General features: G+C 38.4%; 3 protein-coding genes across 4 annotated transcripts; 2 read left to right on the top strand and 1 right to left on the bottom strand.

Moving 5' to 3' along the window:
• The first annotated feature begins 10,856 nt into the window (after window positions 1–10,856).
• Window positions 10,857–15,310, top strand: LOC112190329. The gene is made up of 3 exons (XM_040515152.1): window positions 10,857–10,862; window positions 11,221–12,282; window positions 13,063–15,310. Exons 2-3 carry the CDS (start codon window positions 11,236–11,238, stop codon window positions 15,154–15,156), a joined length of 3,141 nt encoding a protein of 1,046 aa, XP_040371086.1. The 5' UTR covers window positions 10,857–10,862; window positions 11,221–11,235; the 3' UTR covers window positions 15,157–15,310.
• A 162-nt stretch (window positions 15,311–15,472) lies between these two features.
• On the bottom strand, window positions 15,473–18,906 carry LOC112189702 (DNA replication complex GINS protein PSF1). Of its 2 annotated transcripts, none has more exons than XM_040515153.1 (7): window positions 18,633–18,906; window positions 18,413–18,560; window positions 18,262–18,329; window positions 17,028–17,141; window positions 16,751–16,913; window positions 15,887–16,039; window positions 15,473–15,811 (listed from the first exon to the last, which is right to left on the bottom strand). In XM_040515153.1, the coding sequence occupies exons 2-7, from the start codon at window positions 18,485–18,487 to the stop codon at window positions 15,785–15,787; spliced, it is 600 nt and encodes a 199-aa protein (XP_040371087.1). In that variant the 5' UTR covers window positions 18,488–18,560; window positions 18,633–18,906; the 3' UTR covers window positions 15,473–15,784. The 2 variants fall into 2 exon arrangements, with proteins under 2 accessions (XP_040371087.1, XP_024184826.1); XM_024329058.2 differs by having other exon boundaries at window positions 15,475–15,811; window positions 18,413–18,551; window positions 18,633–18,901.
• A 1,684-nt stretch (window positions 18,907–20,590) lies between these two features.
• On the top strand, window positions 20,591–21,387 carry LOC112189542 (uncharacterized protein At1g15400). Its single transcript, XM_024328887.2, has one exon. The coding sequence runs from the start codon at window positions 20,780–20,782 to the stop codon at window positions 21,146–21,148; it is 369 nt and encodes a 122-aa protein (XP_024184655.1). The 5' UTR covers window positions 20,591–20,779; the 3' UTR covers window positions 21,149–21,387.
• Window positions 21,388–23,133: the final 1,746 nt, after the last annotated feature.

Here is a 23,133-nt window from a genome sequence, read left to right as displayed (position 1 = left end):
CATGAATTTTCTAAAATGTGGGTGTACCAGGGACTTTTTGAGTTTTATTCTTCTATAATAGGGTTTTCAGAGGTGTTTCGTTTTTGTACTGCTTGCTAACTTTTAATGAAAGAGCTTACCTATTTTGAAAAAAAAAAAAAAAAAAACTTACAATTGTAGAAGAATTCACTATTGTATTTCCTCAACACGCATATGATAGAAAACATTGTTTATAAGAAATTACTTATAATAAAGAAATATTAATTAAATTGATAAGATCAATATACACCTTTAGAAATTGTAATTACAAAATGTGGTGGTACAAGTTCATGCAGGTGTGCGTGTCCCTGGATTTTTTTGGAGAAATCAAAGAGAGCAGACCCTATAAGTGATGAGCTCTGAGAAAGATATATGATTACAAGTTTACAACCCCAGAAACAAGGATAATTGCACTGAGCTTGTATCAAGGGCATTGCTAACCACTTCTGGCACTGTTTATTACAGTCAGCATAGCAATTTTCTCGGTCTTATTTATTACCAGAACTGATAGGGGGGCCTGGGGGGCTGAGATGAGAGTGAGAGTGGGAGTGTTACTGGCTTCAACAACTAGTGGGAAAACCATAGTGAACAACTGAACACCATATATCATTGACTCTATCAGAAATATATTTAGCAAATTACCATCACATACAAAATATGACATTATTACTACGCGCAAGGCCTAACTCTGCGCGATCTGTGCGGACACCCTTCAACGACCATGCGGTCTATTAAATATTATTACTTTATTTTTTTGTTTTTCTTTTAATTTTCCGTTATAGGAAAATGGACCAAAATAGCCATAACATAGTCCAATACCATTTGGTCTAGTGACATAGTCTCCCCTTTGTAAGTGGGAGGTTGTGAGTTCGACTCTCGAAAGACTGGTTGTACCATTTGAGTTGTTTATCTGATAAAAAAAAAATAGTCACAACATACTATATCAGATCTAGACCTGGATGTGGTTCATGACTCTCAGAGAGAGAGAGAGAGAGATTACAAAACTATTGTGGTTTCTGCTAGAAGATTAGGATTGGAGGTCAAGAAATGGTGGTGAGCTAGGTCACCAACGTCACTGCAAATTACTGTGATAAAGAGGAAAACTTCTCAACTTTTTGAAGAACCCAGTGACCAATTGTAAGAATTTGAGGTATAAAGATTTCGTTTTGAATTGATCTGTTCTGCATGTTCATTTTCTTGCTAATAGGTAGAGTAATTGTCTCAAACACCTCAAGAGGGAGTCATCTTGAGAGATTCTTAGACCTTCATGATTTTATAGCCTGACTGAGTTTGAGATTCTTTATTATTGACCTGCAAACAATAATTATTGTTGATGTAACTGGTTTAGAGAACTAAGATGTTGCTTGGGTACTTTTTGTTTGCTTTTTTGTTTCAAAATTTTTTAAGATATTTATTAATCACATTTCATTTGTTGTGTTTGTTTCGTTTGGGATGTTAGCATAAGTTACAAATTTGTATTTGATGGTCAGTAGCATTATTTGCTATTAATCGCCAGTAGCATTATTTGCTATTAACGGTCAGTAGAGTTGTTTTTTATTGGATAACAATGCATGTTATGGGCTTTTCAGCTAATTTAAGAATCTTAGTTTATTATTTTGTTTCAACAAGATTTTATGATCTTTTATTTCACCTTCATTTTGCTCTGTTTGGTTTGGGGTGTAGTTTACACATTTATTATTGACAGTCAATAACATTATTTGCCCTTGACGATCAGTAGCATTAGTTATCTTAGGATAACAATACATGTTTATAGGGTTTTCAGCTACTATACTTGTCTAGCTTGTTATCTTGTTTCAAATTTATATGATATTTTCTGGTCACAGTGCTATTTTGATATAAATATTTGGTTTTGGGTGTCAGCAACAATTACTCTACATTATTGACAGTCAATATTATTTTTTATTACTGAGGGTCAGTACCATTTTCATATTGATAGTTTGTTATTGAGAATATGCAACCTTATTTCTCAAAAGCTAGCAATACACATGTACTAATTTTGTTTGGTTATTTTGTTTCAAAGTGACTTGGATCTTTTGGAACCACAATTTCATTTTAGTTAGTGACGGTAATTGCGAATATTATTGATAGTCTGTTATATTGATTTTCAGGTGATAATGCAACAAGTATTCTAATGAAACCAAATGTAGAAGCTCTTGTGCAATAGAGAATGAGTGCTGTTCAGTTATTTCTCAGCACCACTTTGATTGGATAGTTGTGTGGCCTGCGTGCCTTTCTTCTTTGTCTTTATTTGCCTTGGTGGTTTTGTATGTCTTGGTTTGTGTTGTATTGAATCAAATTTTAATTTTTTTTTTTAAAAAAAGTGGTTATATAGGGACTGTCAATATTAATAGATAAAGTGAAGAGCATTTTGTGGTCTCCCCTCTTGTACATGCAAAAATGAGAGAGAGAGAGAGAGAGAGAGAGAGAAAGAGAGAAATGAGAGAGAGAGCGAGAGCGAGAGAGAGAGAGAGAGCAAGCGGTGACAATTAAAAATTAAATTTTAATTGATGTATTCACTGCATGGATCTTGACTGAGATTAATAACCTTATTGATAAACGATTCAAACCCTTTATAATCCATGTGCAGAAGATAAGATATATTGATTCACTTTTTGAGATTAGTATTACTTGAATGATTGTTGGGCTGCATATTACAGAACATAAAATCCTAAAGTCACTTTTTTATAAGTTTTTAACCATTGTTTCTAATGGGACTGGCATTATTTGATACTTTTTTTCTTTGTCTAGAGCAGAGAAAGATAATAGATGATAGGCCACCATTTCAAGCACGACACTAAGAGACATCTTCTAAATAACTTCATGTTGTAAAACAGAAAAGTTTTTGAGAGAGAGAGAGAGTTTGGACACATAGAATCAGATTGTGTGTCTTATTCACCTCACCATGAGGAGCCTTATATAGGACTACATGGTGTGCACAAAAGGGTAATGCTTAATTACAATCCAATCACTCCTACAATTACAACCTATCAATCACCAATCTATAGGGATAGGCACCTATTACTCATCATCTATTTACATGATTATCCACAAATATTTACAACACTCCCCCTTGGATATTCCATGTCAATAGTGTTGCATAGGCTGAGCGCTTCTAAGTTGCCTCGTCAAAAACCTTGCCAAGTAATAAAAACCCTGTGGGAAAAAAAACAATCTTGGTCGAAGGAGAAAAAGAGCACAACGCGCTTGAGTGTGGAGTGGCAGTATCACAGCTTTAGAGATAGGTGAAGTCTTCTTATCAGCACCATAAGTAGGTAGTATGTCTACGAGAGGGATGCATTAGAGTTGCTACACCAAAACCTTGCCCGGTAAACCCAGTGGGAGAAACCCGTGGTCGAAGGGAAAAGATGAGCAAATGCATATATGTCAAATCAAAGCATCTTCAGGATGTACTATAATTGGGGTGACCATGCTAAAGATGTGCCTCGTTAAAACCTTGCCAGGTAACAAAACCCAGTGGGACAAAATAACCCTGGACGAAGGACAAAAAGAGTACACGATGGTCAAGTGGGTATGCTTCAGGATACTCCCCTGATTTCGACTCCCCCTGAAAATTACATGTTAGGTAATTCAGATAGTTTACGTAGACCAATACCTTGAACATGCTTCTGGAATGTAGACTTTCGTAGTGACATGGTAAAGAGGTCTGCATGACTGTCTTCAGATCAAATCTGCTTAACTTCAATCTTCTGATGCTCTTGTTGTTGCTGATTGAAGGAGAACTTCGGTACAATATGTTTGGTGTTGTCTCCTTTGATGAAACTCATCTTTATCTGCTCTATGTAAGCAGCATTATCCTCGTAGATAATGGTTGGTTCATCAGTGGTGGAATGCAGTCCACATGTGCTTCGAACATGCTTTGTAACGGCTTTCAGCCATGTACATTCACATACTGCTTCGTGAAGAGCTAGTATCTCAGCATGATTCGAAGAGGTAGCAACAAGTGTCTCTTTCGTAGACCTCCAAGAAATTGCAGTATTCCCAATGGTAAAGACATAACCAATCTGGGAACATGCCTTGTGCGGGTCTGATAGATAGTCTATATCAGCATATCCAACAAGGAGAGCATCATTCTGAGGATCAAGGGGGTTTGATCCATTCCTTGATGCATAGGGATAGAATAAGCCCATATCCGCTGTACCTCTAAGGTGGCGAAAAATGTCTTTTATGCCATTCCGGTGGCTGCGTGTTGGCGCAGAGCTATATCTAGCTAACAAGTTCACATCGAATGAGATGTCTTGTCTAGGGAATTAAACCAAGTACAATAATACGCCTATTGCACTTAGATATGGGACTTCTGGCACCAATATCTCTTCGTTATCATCTGCAGGACGATACGGTTCTCTCTAGACTTTAGACGACCATGGGTGTGCTTGCTTTTATCCTCATTAAAGCATCTTAACATCTTCTGGATGTAATTTGGTTGATGGACCAAAATTTCATCTGCACTGTGCTCGGGCTCCAGGTCGAGACAATAATTTGTTCTCCCAAGGCCTTTCATCTCAAATTCCAACTTCAGGTGCTTTGCGGTTTCCTTGATCTCTTCAGGAGTATCGATCAAATTCATGTCATTGACATAGACCGCCACAATTCCAAACTAGGAACTTGTTTCCTTAATAAACACGCATGGGCATAGTTTATTATTCACATATCCCATCCCGATTAAATATTCACTTAGACGGTTATACCACCTCCGTCTGGATTGTTTCAATCCATAAAGTGAACGCCTCAAAACTAATGAAGAGCGTGTTCCGTGGTCTAGAACTATTTGCATCGGGTATATTAAGTCCTTCTGGAACTTTTATGTATATCTCTGTGTCGTGATCCCCATAGAGATAAGCTGTGACCACATTCATAAGCTGCATATTCAGTTTTTCGGAAACTACCAAACTGAAAAGGTAGTGGAACGTTATGACGTCCATTACGGGAGAATACGTCTCCTCGTAATCAACCACAGGGCGTTGAGAAAATTATTGCGCCACTAGACGAGTCTTGTGTATCACAATCTCGTTTTTCTCATTACGCTTCCTTACAAATACCCATTTAAATTCTACGGGTTTAACATGGGAGGTGTAGGAACAACAGGTCCAAACACCTTTCTCTTTGTCAAGGAATCTATTTTGACCTGTATTGCTTATTTCCTTGTTAGCCAGTCGTCTTTTCATTGATATTGATCAACAAAGCAAGGTTCGAGGTCATCGCTTATTATATTTTCGGTGGCCACCGCAAATACTAATATATCATCGATGATGATCTCATTCCAATTCCAAATCTCACTAAATTTACCGAGATTTCTCTATTCTCGGGAGTGGGTTCAAATGTTGGAGCGTCCCCCAACATAGTCTCTTCTAGGACATACCCATAATCCGGATTTATCTCGTGAGATGAATCTGTTTGAGATTGCGATGTCAAGAGGATTCGTTTGTGCCAAGTTTACCCTCTTCTGGGGATAAGAATCATTCGAACCTAATGGTCTACCTCACTTCTGGGCAGGGACATATGACTGGTTAGCCGCCATGGTCGTACCTCGTCCATCTGGGACGACACATCCTACAGGGACGTCTATCCTTGCAGGCACATTTGCAGCAGGTATATATGATCTCGTCACTTTAGCTAGATCAGAGAAAACGTCTGGCATATTTTGGGCTACACTCTGTAGATCTAGAATTCTCCGCACTTCATTATCACATTGTACGGTTTGGGGATCAAGATGAGACATAGTGGGGACATTCCACGTCAATTCACGTCGTTCATCAGGAACGGTAACGTTCTTATCTCCCCCTAACGGCGGGAAGACTGTCTCATCAAAGTGACAATCCGCAAATCTAGCGGTAAAGAGATCGCCTGTCAAGGGCTCTAAAGAGCACATAATGGATGGGATTCATAATCGACATGTATGCCCATCCTTTGTTGAGGACCCAATTTTGTACGTTGTGACGGCACAATTGGCACGAGGACTGCATACCAAAATGCGCGTAAGTGCGAAACATCAGATTCGTACACAATCACCAACTGTAACGCGGAGTAAGGTTAGGTAGCAGTGGGCCTCAACGGGACCAACATAGCTGCATGCAAGATTGCATAGCCCCACACAAAAACTAGGAGCTTGGTGCGCATTACCAAGATTCTATTTGCGAGACCATCTTGGGTGTGAACATAGGGAACGATATGTTCAGCATCAATCCCAAGGGATATGCAATAATCATCGAAAGACTTCGATGTAAACTCTCCGGTATTATCAAGTCTTATAGACTTTATGGGATAATCCGAGTGGTGAGCCCTCAATTTCATGATTTGGGCAAGAGTTTAGCAAAAGCAGCGTTTTCTTGTGGACAATAGTGTAACATGTGATCACTTTGTCGATATATCAACCAAAACCATTAATATTTAACTGGTCCACATGGTGGTTGGATATGTCCACAAATTTCCCTTGCATTCTGTGCAGAAAAATGGTGGTGTATGTACTAGTCTTTGCATATGATGGTCTAGTATTAAATATTCTTAACGAGTATGGCATAGTGTGTCATTATGTACAGGACCCTTATTCAGAAGGGGTTGCACCTACGATGAGTTGAGGATACAGTGCATCATACTTTGACCTGGGTGTCCCAAAAGGTCATGCCATAGCAAGTAGTTGCTTGAATTAGTTAGCTTCTAACTAACAGATTTCAATTTCTCCAATGTACGCTTCTGGCCGCACACTCGGAGGTTATGCAAAGATATTCCACGCATTTTTCTCAGTGGTTTCTGCGTGATAACCGTTGGTTCGAATATCCTTAATACTCAATAACGTTCTTCTGGAACGTGGAGATTATAAGGCCTCATTAATGGTAGGTTCAGTACCATTGGACAACATATAGTGGGTTTTGCCATAACCCTCTATCAGGTTAGATTGGCCTGATACGGTTGTCACAGAGGTATGAATAGACAATAAGTTTGAAAAATATCTCCGATCTGGGAGTATGGTGTGCATAATAGCACTTTTAACCAGACAACAAACTTCCCCACAGAATATGCCTATTCATTTATTTAATTCAATGGATCACATGTATGAATAAGTTTATTGAATTAAATATATTCGAACATAACCACATTTCTATAATCCAAAATAATTGAAAACATAAATCACCAAAATCCGAAGATGTTTCATTCATTAAGATGAAATAGATATGGCACAAGGGGCCAATTATACCCATGTCTTCGAGTTCTAATCCTCGGTATGTTCAGTAACTGCCTGAAAATCTGTGATCTCTAGTGTGGAATCAATAGAAAATGACCCTTTAATAAAGTTGGTATTTCGAGTTCCGCGACCGGCGTAATACTCATCTATTGCTTCGGCTATCGCACAACAGGTGCGGGACCAGCAGTCTATTCCTCCACATCGATAACAAAGATCATGCTGATTCTGGTGGCGACCGACCTGACCAGTGTTCCTTTCAACTCAGGCTTGTTGAGTTAGGGCATCACGGTTCCCACAACGTGGGCCTTGGCCACGTGGATGACGGTCATATGGGTTTTTTTTTTTTTTGTTTTGCCAATCATGTCTTGCTTCAAGCAAGAAAATGGTCATCTGATAGTGAAAGTGCTCTTCCAGAGCAACCCAAAGAGTCTGTGTATCCTCTTAATCAGGTACTTAACTTAGAGTGCTCTCTCCATATGTTTCTTTATGAACATTGTGGCACTTGCCTTAAAAGCCTCAGTGACGACATTGTCAATATCGATTGTTGATCTCATCTTCTTTGCAGACAGATGAATTTTCACATCTTGATTTCACTTTAGATAGTTTCTTCTGGAGACCTCCAATGCAACAATGTCAAACATGTTGAGATTTGACATTTCTTACAGGAAAGGAACAAATAATATTAGTGCTTTGGGTAATATCATCCATAAGCAAGTAATCAGAACTTCAGGTTCGATAACATGGTATGAAAAATCGGATTAGACATGTAAAATCTACTGGTTTTATCATGTGTGGTGAATTTATGAAAGGAAACTTCAAGTTTCTTAAACGGCATTATCGAAACTACAAGTTCGATTTATATATGAACTACGGGTTCATTTAGAACTTCTAGTTCATTAGGTACCTGCATTTTCTACACATATATTCTAGTGCGAAAATTCAGACAAGTAACACAATAATATTGAAAAAGGTAAATTGTAATAATATCTCACAAATTGGATAAATGGAAATCATAAATCAATTGAGATATTAATTGCATGCTAGTAAAATAACATATTAATTATCACACAATTATGTGAATAAATGCTTCTGGCAATTAATTACACATATTAGATATGGTGAATTTATTTACAATATGAAATCATTTTTATTTTGATTCTGCTGGACCAAAGAAGGAGTGGGCTTGATAGTGAAGCCTATCGGGCTTAGTCTGCAGGCTTGTGACCCGGGCTTTCATGCGTAAGTCAAATGGTGTGTGAGGCATGCTGGCCTGCTTGGTCCCACGGAGGGAGAGTGGGCCTGCTGGGCTCAGGCTGGTCTGCCAAGGAATGAAAAATTATTACTCAACCCTTTCGGTAACTCCAATTGAATACGACCAGGTAAGGAAGGATGAGGTTTAGGTGGAGCGAGGCTCACTTAAGTACACAGCCTCATTTGAACCTTACCTAGACATCGCATCCAACTGGATGAGCCTACTTTGAGAAGATTCATAACTTTTGTCATGGTAACATGTAGTGAGCTGTTATTCTGGCCTTGCAACTTGGGCCTGAGCTTCTGGCTCGAATTTGTTGTTATGACTTTGGGCTTGATTTGAGCTTCTGACTCAGCCTCTATTAATATTCACAATTATAACATAACCAAATTCAATATACGTTATTAAATCGTAACATAAATAAATTAATGCAGCGGTTATATACCTAAGGAAATGGGTTCAAATCCCATTAATGCTTCTGGCATTATGTACAGGTAATTAATTTGGCAAATGCTTCTGGCATAATGTTTATGTAATAATCACGTAATAATTTAGCCAATAATGCTTCTAGCATAAGGAATTATAATGGCATAATTCAAATTAGTGTAACAAAAATTAAGCCCATAATTATTCTATCATAATTCACGTAATAATTCAGAATTGTCTCAATGTGATAATGAAGTGATTGTGGTAATGAGCATAAATTACAATGGTAATTGCTTTGGATAAAATCAATCAAAATCAAATCACAGGTTGAATCAATTGATCAATCACCAATTATATGGAGTTGAATCTGCTTATGGCAGTATTAATATTAAATGGTGTTGATAAATTCCAGCTAGCCATAGTGGCATAGTGGACTATGTGCTAGGCTAATGCATGATGTGGCTGGGTTCGAATCCCAGGAGCAGCAAAATCCCTTTTCTTTTTGCTTGTTTTTTAATTGGTATGCACTATATGGTACTACTGGACCAAATGCTTCAAATCCAAGAATCCTAACCTTTTTTTTTCTTTTCCAACCAAACAATCCAAAGCCAAATAAACCAAGACACATAAACGAATATATATAAATATGTATATACCAAATATTAGGGTTCATGCATCATGGTGATTGTTCATATTCAATCATTAGGCTCAATAAACATGAATATGAAATTAGATTTTGGAAAACATTACTTGATGAAGAACGGATGAATCTTCAGCTTATGTGTGCAGAACTGAGAAGGTTGTCTTCTCAGCCAATCCAAGAACTATTCACCTCTTTTGGTAGGAAATCCCGAATCTCAAAGCTATTCGATCCAAATCTTAGAGCTAGTCGTGAACACGGAGCAGATTCTCTTCTGAACAGCTGCCACTTCAAATGGTGTACAGGTCTCAAAACGACTCCAATATGGCTGAAATTTGGAGGTCAAAGAGAAGAGACAGATACGAACAACTTTGATGAAGGAAAGATTTTGATCTGACGTCCCGATCAAGAGGTTTCGGGGCGTGCAAACAGGCTGCAGCAGGGGGGGGTTTTTTTCTTGGCTAGAGCTTTGGTTAGAGCTTCGTGCTGATAACGTGTTGTAAAACAGAAAAGTTTTTGAGAGAGAGAGAGAGTTTGGACACATAGAATCAGATTGTGTGTCTTATTCACCTCACCATGAGGAGCCTTATATAGGACTACATGGTGTGCACAAAAGGGTAATGCTTAATTACAATCCAATCACTCCTACAATTACAACCTATCAATCACCAATCTATAGGGATAGGCACCTATTACTCATCATCTATTTACATGATTATCCACAAATATTTACAACACTTCACATATTATAGTGCATCACCTTACCAAAAGTGACCAACTATGGGACAAAGAGTCCTATTCACCTGCTCAGTTAATTATCTGTTCAGTTGTGCTCAACTGTCATTAGAGGGTGGTTTAACGGTAGCATTGAAAAATTTCTCCTTGATGATGATTTTTCTACCGGGATCCACATATGCCAAGCTGCAGTTTCATTGGTTAACAGATTACCACATTCCCCACACGTGCGACATTCATTTTCACCATCATGCAGTTGACCATAGACAGTGCATCATCTTACTCGACGTTGTTTTCTTTTTCTTTTTCTTCACATATGGATTTGGGCAGGTCCTATGGATCTCCCCACCCACTAGTTTGATTACTGTGACCACTTTGAATCCAAAACCTGAAAGGTAACAGTATTGTCTTTCTCAAGTGTTACTCAATTTAGTACATGCTGCTATATGGTTGAAATCTTTCTTGAATGTTCAAAGTGCTTGCTTCATTGTTTGCTGGTGTGGAAACTGGGTTTGGCCTTTGATTGCTTGATGAGCACTGGAATTTGATCATCTTTGATTGTTAAGTTTGCGGTAAAAATCCATTCATTCTTTTAAATTGAAACTGGGTCTTTCTTGTTACATTGATATTGATGGTCATCAAAGCATTGAAAGAGTTGCTGATTTAGTTTAGCTAAATCTGTTTGATTGTTCATTGTTTCTTTATTGGTAGATTGGTTTAACTTGATAGTTAGAAGGGTCAGCATAGCTCTCTGATATTCAGAATGGCAACAGTTCCATTTGATCAATTCAATATGGTGTTTCTCTGATATATGCCTGTATCCCATTTCAGTGGTCCATTGGGACTGAGGTCAATATCCCAGAGATCAATTTGAATACTTTTGTGAGAATGTGTATTGAATTGGTCACAAATACTTGTCAAACATTGTAGCTTGCGCTATTAGTAATGGATGCTTTGCAAGTCATTTCTTCTGCAACACAGATAGTTTCAAGCATGGTAGGTGCCATTGATGCATTAGAGCAAGCATCTAGAAACTTAGATGAAGCTCCAAAGAGAATTCGAAGCCTAGAGGAATTTGTTTGTGATCTTGAGAACTTGATTCGACGACTAAAGCACAAGCATGTCAACAAACTTCATAATCCTCAGTTAGAACACCAAATCCAAAGCTTGAATTCCCTGATAGAACGTCTGCATCCAAACATCACCAAGGCCAGGAGAATGGTGTCAAAGAGTAAGATTAAGAACTTGGCTAAGGTAGTTTGGACTTCCATGGCTGGAGACCCACTGGGGAAGCTTGTGAACTCAATAAGGGATGACTTGAATTGGTGGCTTGAATCACAAAGATTGGTCCAGGATGTTGAGAAGACACTTGAGTCAACTGCAAAAGACGCCCGCGTTCGACTGAAAATTAGGACCGAACAAGGCTACCCAGTTTCTACTAAATGCTACTTTGTCAGGAATTTACTGGAAAAGAATGGTTCTCAACATGTCATTCTAATTGTTGGGTTATCTGGTATTGGGAAGTCATTTTTGGCTCGTCAAGTAGCCTCTGATCCCCCTGAGAAATTTATGGATGGTGCAGTTGAACTTGGCTTTGGCCAATGGTGCAGTAGAGCTGCTTGCAACAGAAGTATAGCTGAATACCAGAGGCGCTTGGCAAGAAAACTTTGTAAATTTCTGGTGCAGATTGGATTTTGGAAGAAGATCAGGGATGAATATAGTGGAGATCTAGAATATATATGTTGCTTGCTTCAAGAAGCCTTGTTTGGGAAGAGCATCCTTATACTTCTTGATGATGTTTGGGAGCAGGACATAGTTGAGCGGTTTGCAAAGCTATATGATAATGATTGCAGGTACCTTGTAACAACAAGAAATGAAGCTGTCTATGAAATTACAGAAGCAGAGAAGGTGGAATTAAGCAAAGATGACGTAAAGGAGACAAGCATGGAAGTTCTTCTCTACCATAGCCTCCTTAGCAAAGAAGAGCTACCGGTATGAACCAAATGAATCTACAATTATATTTTTCCATAACAACTACACTGCATTGACACAATTATCTCAGCTTCTACATTGTGTGATCTTTTGATGCATGAAACAAGCATAAAAGAAACATTTGCATGATAGATTAGCATCTGCAAGGATGTAATTTCGATTTGAAATGCATACGAAACAATTGCATGTATTTTTGCAGTGGTAGACTTGCTCCTTGATATATTATAGCTTATATGCAGAATTGCTATAATTTCGTTTCTGTGCCCTTTCCATAAAAGGAGGGGCAAAGTTTGCATTCAAGTGGAAATATTTGAGTTCAGATGGTTTTTTCAATTCAAAACATCAGAGGCTAGTGGCTGTGATACAACACCTATTATGCTACTTCAGGAGGAACTTGAGCAATAATAGTTAGACTACAAGATATATCATTCTAGTTCTTATCAACGAAAAAAAAGAAAAAGATATATCATTCTAGTTGATGATGTGATCTATCCGTTAGATAAATGATACAGCTCATTAGTCATCTAGACCAGTAGGCTTAATAATGTATTGCACATATCAGTTTCTCCTAATCATGTATGCACACAACCAAGTTCAGTAATCTGACACAAACACTTGTTAGTTTGAAGGTCAAAGACTTGGGTATTTTATGTTTGCTTCCTAATATTTGGTGTAATTTATTGCTTTAGTATCTCAGATACATTCACTCTCATTTTGTGCTCCTCAATCAATCTTTTGCAATATTGTTGACTTCTTTGCTGGAATTTTATTATACTACAGCAGGTAGCAGAGAACTTACTTGAGCGGTGCGGTCATCATCCTTTGACAGTTGCTGTTATGGGTAAGGCTCTCAGAAAAGAAACAAGAGCTGATCAATGGGAAAAGGCCATCACCAACTTATCCACATTTGCTACGTGTGCACCTGGTCCTGTATCATATGTCAATGAAAAAGAAGCTGAGAATGCTTTAACCATTTTTGGATCCTTCGAGTTCAGTCTAGATGCAATGCCTGGAGACTCTAGAGAGCTCTTCATAGCTTTGTCAGCTCTTGCATGGGCAGAACCTGTGCCAGAAGCTTGTGTGGAGGCTGTTTGGTCAGTTCTGGGGCAGGAGACCCTGTTCCCACTCATAGTCTGCAAGCTTGTAGAAGGCTCATTGCTGATGAAAATTGATACGGATCCCTTGTACTTGGTACATGACATGGTTGCTCTGTACCTTGACAGCAAGACAAACAATTCAGTCCAGATACTATTAAATGCATCCACAGCCGAAGAAGCAGCATTCATCTGCCCTTGGCTTCTTATATTTGGGAAAGAGAGAGTAAAAGATATTGCTGAAAAGAAAGTAGTGTCTTTCCTTGGTTCTTTTGAGGAAAAGCATGTGATTATCACCTTAAAGGCGACTATACAGGCTCTAATGGCTAGCAAGTCCATATCAGAACTTGAAGAAAGTAGAGCAAACTTTAGTAACTTATTGGGTCCTAGGACTGCAGACCTGATCTCCACTGAATCACAGAGCTTGATTGCTGTGTCTGCACAAGCCATCACCACTGTATTTAGCAAGAGTGACTATTGCAATTATTTTCCATCCCTTGAAGATACTGGTGCAGTCAGCAAGTTGGCTTGCATCTTAGAAAATTGTGATGACCCTGTGATCCAAACAGATATTTCAGTTGTTCTTGCAAAGCTTGCAGAATTTGGAAGCCAAGAGACGGTCGATAAGGTGCTTCAGAGCATTCAATTTCATCAGTTGGCAGAGTTGCTCTCTCCAAATAATGAGCAATGGCATGATAGTGTGTTTTCAATACTGATCTCATTGATGAAAGCTGGGAAATTAAAAGCTGTTGAGAGAATGCTTGCTTTTGAGATTGATAAGACTCTTCTTAGACTCCTACAGAATGGATCCGAAGTAGCTCAACACCATGCAATAGTTGCATTGAAGACATTTTATGAGTTGAGAGGCCCCCATCTGGTTGGATCTCTTGAACCCAAAAATATAAACCTTTTGCCATGGCAAGCTAGACATTGTTTGGAGCGATTTCTTTTGTTGGATCGAAGTGTTCCCCTTTTACCACAGCTGCAAACTTTTGAAGATCTTATTTATAAGGTACTACACAGTGATAGCAAGCTGGTATTGGAGGCAATGCAAGATCTAATACCAATCATAGAGAATGCAGGAGAACCAAGCATCAGAGACATGATTTTAGAAAGTCCCTTCATCAAACAACTCTCTGAACTCTTACAACGTGGAAGCTCTGAACATAATTCAACGAAATCTCAAGCTGCCTTTCTATTGATGAAGCTAGCTTCCTCTGGTGGGGAATCCTGCATTAAGAAGTTTCTTGAGTACGATATTATACCCGATCTAGTTAAGATGATGCAGTGCAGCACTATAGAGTTGCAGGATGCAGCCTATACAGCACTACACCAAATGCTTTTTGGAAGCAGCGGAGTTCTCGTTTTGAACCAAATCCTCCAGATGGGTCTCATAGAGAGGATGGCTCAATCACTGGAAAGCAAATCAATGAAGACCAGGGAAGTGAATGTGCACTGTTTTCTGGATATTGTGGAGCTCGGAAACAAAGCCTGCATCGAGCAAATGTTTTCACTGCAAGTGGTGGAGAAGCTTGTGAAAATAGAAAAGGCTAGTGGGGGAACTAGTGAAAAACTGCTTGGATTCATAAAGGGAATTGATAAATGTAAGCATCTATCTATGGCAGAGCGTAGAGTGATGAAACAACAAGTGGTTAGGAAGATAAGAGCTTCCCTTAAAGGCCATAAATTTGAGATCCAAATTTTGGGAGCTGTTGATGCTTGTGTATCTGAGGGCTCAAAAGTAGGTAGTAGCAGTAGAGGTAAACACAAAAGGGCATAGCTTTCCGCTTCTTGAATGGAGCCTTAGATGTTAGATCATGCTGCCCGAGTCTTAACTTTGTTCTCACCTTACAGTGAGATTTACATGTCAATAAGAATCTTATTCAAACCTCCAACAATTTGGAGAATATTTAAATGATTTTTAGTTAACTTCCTATTTAGTGTTTCTTAGTAAAGCCTGCTTAACTCTCAATATGATAATTCAGATTTCATTTGCAGTCAGACGAAAAAAATATCAAATCGAACCCATGTCCATAAAAACTGTAAACGACCACCAAACTATAGAAAATGTTGACTACAACCAAACCAAGTTCAATTTGAAATCTCGTCTGCATGCGCATAAAAATAGAAAGTAGTAAATATCAAGTGAATTCTGACTAAACATGACTGACAATAGTTATGGAGATGAGAACTCAAAGGTTTACCGCAAAGTTATTTGCACTCATTTACACCTTTCAACTTGATTATCAATTTATCATGTTTTCTGCAGGGAACTGCCGCACATAACATGTTTTACTGGTATAGCCAGAAATATACACTATTAAGAAACAGTAGAAGGATGATTGTAATAAAACAGCTCAATATATAGAGTTCGAGGAAGAATGACTTCGCAGGTCATGCCCGTTAGGTCAGTCTTTGAGCTCCTCCATCTTGCCCTATTAGTTCAGTACCTTGGTTAGAAAATTGGGAATCCAAATGGAGTATTGAAGCTGTCGGGTGTAAGAGCATACCTGTGAGATGAGCTGTTCGGCATCAGTTCGTTTAAGAAAATGCATTGAGTGACGAGTAAAATTTGCTTTCTTGTCATCACTGAGTAGTATCTCTCCACCCATGTCATCAAGAACTCTCACCTTGATGTAGGGATCTTTCGGCGGCACCATATCCTGGCAAACACAAATTAGCACGATGATCTTAAACAACAAGGACTCATCGTTTTCACTAATGAAGTACGGAGACATGGCTACAAATTTTTAATCATAATTTGTTAAGCACACCCTTGGAGCATCTACTAAATAATAGGCATATTGCAAATCCTGCACCCATACGATGTCAAGTATGTTTAACATGCAGATACAAGTTACTGTAATATATACTCACCCAAGTATTTATTTGGAAAGCTTGGCTTTGGAAAAGTTGGAAGTCAATATGTGCATTCGAACCAATGAATTATGTGGACCCTCACAGCAGTTGAATGCCAAGGATCGTTGCTTCTTCTATTTTATGTACTACCGGTCTCATTTCTGCAGCTACTACTAGTATTGTACTTTATAGGTGTTTGGATCCTATGACCACTTTATCTAAATGAGAACTAGGATTTTTTTGTTCCTTTCATATGTGGTTACTCCTCAAAATTGCTTTTCTAAACCTACAATTTTCTCCACGGTTCCATTATGCACATAAAAGTTAAAAGACTATAAATACCAATACATTAACATCTCCAGTAAATCAACAATAATCCTAATATAATCCACAGGAATATCTTAATATCAAAGTGAAAGACTCTGATAACCAAATAAAGAAGTGAACTGAGTTAGTCTGATAAAGGTCAATGTTTATGTATGCAGTATGCAGAGAGAGAGAAAGAGAGAGATTACCACTTCCAAATCGAGTTCCACACTTGCCATATATTTTTTTAAAGATGCTGAATGTTTTGTAATGTACTCTTTCTCTGAGTAGCTGAGTTTCTCTTTTATTTCTTCAGGAATTACAGACCCTACCTTCCACATCAGAGCTCGTAAGATTTCTGCTCGGTTGTACCTGCATGGTTATAAGAGCAATGTGCAACAATAGTTGGTGAAGATGATAACAGTACGACATACAGATCAGCAAGAAGCAGTTTAATCATGTAAATAACACCAGATGAAATATTACAGGTATGCCATCAAACAGCGTTTGTTGCGAACTAAAGAGAGGTGGTGGATGAGTGCCCCATAGTGGTCCTCATTTTTAGCTGTCTCGACATTCAATCCTTGTTCCTCCATTCTCCTATTACAACATCAAGTCAGATTAGTTGATTGGGTATACAAACCAGAAGATATATCATATGATATAGAAATGTTACAGAAAGAAAAATAGATGGACAGCTTTCAAATATATGTTACAGGGAGTTTCTAATTAAATAAATAACTGAGATTTCCAGAGGCAACTTCCAAACTCCCACCCCCCCCCCCCCCATTACATGATCGACAACTGAAATCAACTAAAATCCAGACTAAGCTCACAGTAGAGGTAAACTGTAGAACCTACAAGGCAACAACTCACCAAAAAAAGAGTTTTTGGACCATAAAGAAAGTGCAATGGTAATGATTTGCAAGGAACTGGGTAAACATTCTAAAAGTGTATTAATAGTCTGATATGTCTTAAATGAAAAGAGTCCTTTTTTTCCCAGCAACTCTTAAAATTAGAAAAGAAAATTTTACAGAGGAAAAACATAGTATTATACTAAAACTGAGCAGAAAGCCAGAGTGACATGATGTAATTATAATATTGAAATCAAGATCTGTGATTGAAGACTTCTGTCTTCAATCAAAGACAGTAGTAAGAGTTGCTCTACAGAGAATATTAAGTGAAATAATCAAAGACTCATTTATGGGAACCAATAGAAGATTGAAAAGAGCCTAAATGATTTACAAAATCAACTAAGTACTACAGAAGTGTAACAAGTTTTAGAGCTATCCAATGGTAACTATATGTCAATATTTACGCTAAAGCTTCACCCTACCACATAGGCAAAGAAATCAAATGTAGCTATCTGTGTCTTAGTAGTAGTTGTACTATTTGCAAAATAAAAATTCATAACTAAACTTAGACATAATCATGATTCTGAAGTCTGAGCAGTATATAAGTAAGTCGGCCCACTAAAATTCAACCCAACAACCAAAACTTATAAAACATCTCAGAACCCTAATATGGATATCTGGAAATGTTTCGATGCATTTGGATCCCGAGCCCCACCTTTATCACACCATAGCTACTTACTTAACACAAAAATAAAGTTATTAATAAATCAAAACTATTACTGGCGATTACGTCAGATTCTTGCAAACAACATCATCATTCTACAAGATGAAATGCTATCAAGTCAGAGGATTCAATTGGGTTTTACCTTATCAAGCATTCAAGCTCATGATAATGCTGTTTACATTCTTCAATTACTTCATCAAATAGGTCACTCTACAAGATGAAATGTTATTCAATATCATGGGAAATTAGAGAAATTTGGATAAAATTGAGAAACGGGGCAAGTCGTATCTTACACTGAAAGGTGTGAGCTGCCCCTTTTCGCCGCTTGCAATTTCTTTGACCAATTGGCTGGCTTTTCTCCCATACATCTTCAATCTTCAAAACTCGAAATAAGGCCCTTAAGTATCGGAATAATTTTCCTGCCTTGCAAACCTGCATTCACTGAAACATTTAATCAAACAGTTCATGTGCGTAAACTGAAACCCGAGAAATACCCAGATGTAAGAAACTCACACAAGGCCGAACTTGAACGAACTGTGGAAGATGATTAATGGGTCTTGGACTGATTTCAGATTAGGGGTCCACTGAGCACCCAATGTTATGGTTCTGGCGGGAAAGAGAAAGTTTGTTCTGAATCTCGTTTCTTGGTTTCGCGGGTTTTTGCTTCGGAATATTTGAATGGAGCGCTAAAAAGTAAAAACGATGGAATGGTTCCCTTTTTTTTTTTGGTCTTAATTGTTCTCTAATTACCTACAAATTAAACAAAAAATATATTAAGATTAACTTATTTCTAGTGTTATAGATATAGTTATGCATATTTCTATGTGTGTAATCACTCCATCAAGGTGTAAACATGAAGAGGTTCACCCTCCAAACAAAACTTGAACTAAACACTAACTCGTAACACAAGAGACGTAGCCACGTAGGAAGAAGATTAAGTTTGTCCACCCCAAATCGTCAATCCTAAAATTGCATAAATACTCCTCGTCTCCTCCTGACCATTCCAGATTTTAACGCATAATTGGATGAGAGATTCTTAGGTAGGGCAGGCGTGTCACGTGGCGGTACGCCCAGCCAATCATTACATATGCAGAGATAATGAGATATTTGGAGTATTTATTTTTAATTAAACATAAGTAATTTCATAATACAATAAAAAAATTGAGAAATATAATTGACTTGGCACCAGCCACATGGCACGTCTGCCCTATCTAAGAATTTCTGGAACGGAAGTTATTGAATTGACCCGAACACTAATAATATGAAAGCTCCATTAGAAATGGATCCAAAAGACCATCATAAAACACATTCACCACTATCGATCATGTACTGCTATTTTGTTACAGGTCATGAAGCTTTTGGAGCAAGCATTATGTATCTAAACATCACCGAAGGAACCCATCCTCCCGATCGTTTCCTGGAACGCATTTGATTTCATCAATCTCCGGGAGAGGGATCGTCAAAGCAAATATGCACCACGGCACCACCATCAGAGATCAAGGATTCGTCTAGAATCATAAGGTACGTACACATCCATTGAATCTCTAACACAAATTTTGGAGGCAACACTTGCCGCCATCTCCTCTATCTAAAATAGTACTGGAGATTGAAGAAAGTGCTTCTCACAAAAAAAAAAAAAAAAAAAAAAAAAAAACTCTAACAAACCTTTCTTTGTGACACTTAATTATTATCAAGTGTTTATACTAATTTATAGGCATACAGCGATTCATGATTTTCTTCAGGTGGAGACGCCAAAATATTTTTAATTGGAAACCTATATTGTTTGACTTGGTTTAGTAAGCAAGGTGGAGTTGCCATGTTTGAAAAACAAGTATGAAATTCTCCAAGTTCAGTGATAGATCGTACACGCTTACCTCACATTTCAAGACTACAACACTGCTACGTATATGATTATTTGACATTCGATATGCACTACAATTTATTCATTTATGTAGTAAATAAAAACGATCTTTTTTACATTACATAGGACCTCACAACTTCAGTGTAGATTTCGATATGTTTTTTGTGTTCCAATTAACTTGAGACCAAAATATATATACCACCATGCATGTACGAGTTGGGAAATTATTCCCCGTAGGGGTTAGTTGAAATGTCTCTGTAAGTACAGAAGAAAATCATATATGAACTAATTAATGAAGAAGTGATACAATATAATTGACACATTGAATTCAAAAGTCTCTGAATAGCTTAAAAGAAAGGAAAACCCTTAAATGAAGTAATTGATAGAGATAAGGCATCAAAACCAAGCGGCTAGCTTTACGTCGACGATGACCATCGATCACTATGTCAGCCGCCTTGGACAGAAGAAGAAATTCCATCATTCATACTCATGGTATTGCGTACTATAATTATTTAAAAATAATAAACATGGTATTATAATATTGATTATCCAGATTACAACCTCATCATACAATAAGTTAACTATAAACTTTTTCTATTGACCGGAGCTGCAATTTGATTTTCTGACCTGTTCGACCTGTTATCATAATCTTCGTGATCTCCAACTTTGTCTTCTCGAGCTCCCTATATATACGCACCAGAAAAATCTTCCTCATAGAATCAACATATTCATATATATTCAAAACTGTATCTTTAGAGAGAAAGCTAGAGAGGGAGAGAGAGGCTAGGGTACGTGATATATGGCTGGTTTGCAAAGATCTTCAATGTCTTTCAGAAGGCAAGGCTCTTCAGGGTTTGTGTGGGATGACAGGTTCTTGTCCGGAGAGCTAAAGCAACAACAACCAGCACAAGACCAAGAAAGCTCTGAGGAGAATGAGATTGTCATAGTTAAGGATGTTAAGCCACTGAGGCCAATCAAGACTGTACAACGAAGCAGATCCAACGGCGGAGGATGCGGCTACCGGAGCTCTGGGAAGATCTCGCCGGCTATTGAACCACCGTCGCCAAAGGTCTCTGCATGTGGGTTTTGTGGGGGTTTCGGTAAATCCTCCAAGAACAATGCGGTTCGGGGAGCAAAGCCTGGCAAGCGTAGCCGATCACGTTACTGATCGATGACGTGGATCTTCAACAATCCGGCACCTGGAATGGTGGCATACTCCGGTGGGATGTATAGAAGTTTCTCTTATAGGGGTTTAGTGTACGTCAGATATGTAATCACTACTTTTGGGGTTTGCTTGATGTTTGATATATGGATGATGCTCATGTAACAATGTTCATGTTCTAAAGTTAAGACATGGTTTTATTATGGTAATGAGTAAATGTAATTAATTATGGCCTTGGGTGTGTATATAGACTTGTTCCACAGTCCACACAGATGGTGTACGGTATTCATTGTAGCATAGAAAACCTTGATCCTGTGACTAGCAGAATCATATCAACAAATGATGATTCATATCCACAAATGATGAGCACAATTAAACTTTATTTACGTTTCTAAAAAACAAAACAAAACGAGGAGAGAAAGCTAGGGTTTGGAAAGAGCGAAGGAGAGTTTGACGCTCGTCCGGCGGTGACTCCTCGTCGACGTATGGCAGGTGTTTCCGGACGGGAGATGGGGGTTTTGTCTTCTCTTTGTTGGTCGGGGCTTTGCATGATTCTTCTCTACTCTCAAGTAGAGGCGCAGGCGTGGAGGGGGAATTCAGCGGCGGCGCAGGCTTGGAGCAAGGTGCCAGAGGCCAGATCGTGGTGGTGGCATGCCATGGATCGTATGGTGCTGGTCTCTGTTCGGAGGTTGGTCGCTCGGCGATGTTTGCAGAGGCGGGTTCGGGCTCCCAGGCGGATGGACACAGATGGGTGGAGCGAATTCGTTCCGAGGTGGAAGGGCACGGTGATTCCCCTCTTGTTTCTCGGTGGTTTGGTTTGGAGTGGATTTGTTTCCAAATCTGGATCCGGCCGACGACAGGCAGGTGTATCAGTGTGGCTTGCGGTATTGATTGGGTATCTCTGGGGAGGTGAGCTCGAAGGGCAAGATTTGTGGAGGTGGTCTGCCGGCGGGAAAATTGGAGAGAGGGAAGTTTATTGTAATAGCTTTGGTCTGGTCTTGGTTAGAGTTTTATTTTTGGTTAGTCTTTTCTGATCATTAGTATGTCCCTACTCTTTTGAGCTAGGGTTGGGTCAAATTGAGGTGCCATGGATTTGGTGTCATTCTTGGGGACGAGTTGGTTTAGTTTCGATTTTATCTTATGGTTAATGTGCTGACAAACGATCCTTGCATGTGGTGTGGTATCATTGGGACACGGTGTGAAAGAGGGTGTTGATTTTTATGGTGGTTGTCTATGAGGTGGTATGTAGATTCTCGGGATTCTCTGTAACCTGAGGGGTTGGGCGATATAGGTGGTTAGGGTTTGGGCCCTTTCAGCTCAAGGAGGTCATTCTGGATGACGGACCCGTAACTGTTTAGGTTTTAGGGAGGAGAGTGGGGAGTTCTTGTCCACCACTGGTCATTCCCATATTATGTAATTTTGGTTATCAATAAAGGTTTCTTATTCTCAAAAAAAAAAAACCAAAACCAAAACAAAATACTTTGTATAGTGGCATTTACTTGGCCAACAAATCACATGAATGTCTTTTGTAAGTTAAAACTGTTGGCGTGATAGCCAACTTGTTCATAATTTAGTTTTGAAATCATATTTAGTTTTAAATACTTCAAAACTTTGAAACAACATAAATGGTTTTTTTTTTTTTTGAACAATCAACAACATAAATGTATAGTGGCATTTACTTGGCCAACAAATCACATGAATGTCTTTTGTAAGTTAAAACTGTTGGCTTGATAGCCAACTTGTTCATAATTTAGTTTTGAAATCATATTTAGTTTTAAAGACTTCAAAACTTTGAAACAACATAAATGTTTTTTTTTTTGAACAATCAACAACATAAATGTTTAATTAGGAGTAATTTTGCTCTGAACTAATCGCTAATCACCTGAACCTGTGGCGGTCCTGAACTCCTAATCGATTAGCAAACACACATGAAATGATGAAACATCACAATCGTTACTATTTTGTGCTTGAAACTTGTCACCAGTTTGAAG

The sequence above is a fragment of the Rosa chinensis genome, chromosome 2 (genome assembly GCF_002994745.2).
Source record: "Rosa chinensis cultivar Old Blush chromosome 2, RchiOBHm-V2, whole genome shotgun sequence".
Lineage (NCBI taxonomy): Eukaryota > Viridiplantae > Streptophyta > Magnoliopsida > Rosales > Rosaceae > Rosa > Rosa chinensis.
This window is presented reverse-complemented; position numbering and strand designations above follow the sequence as displayed.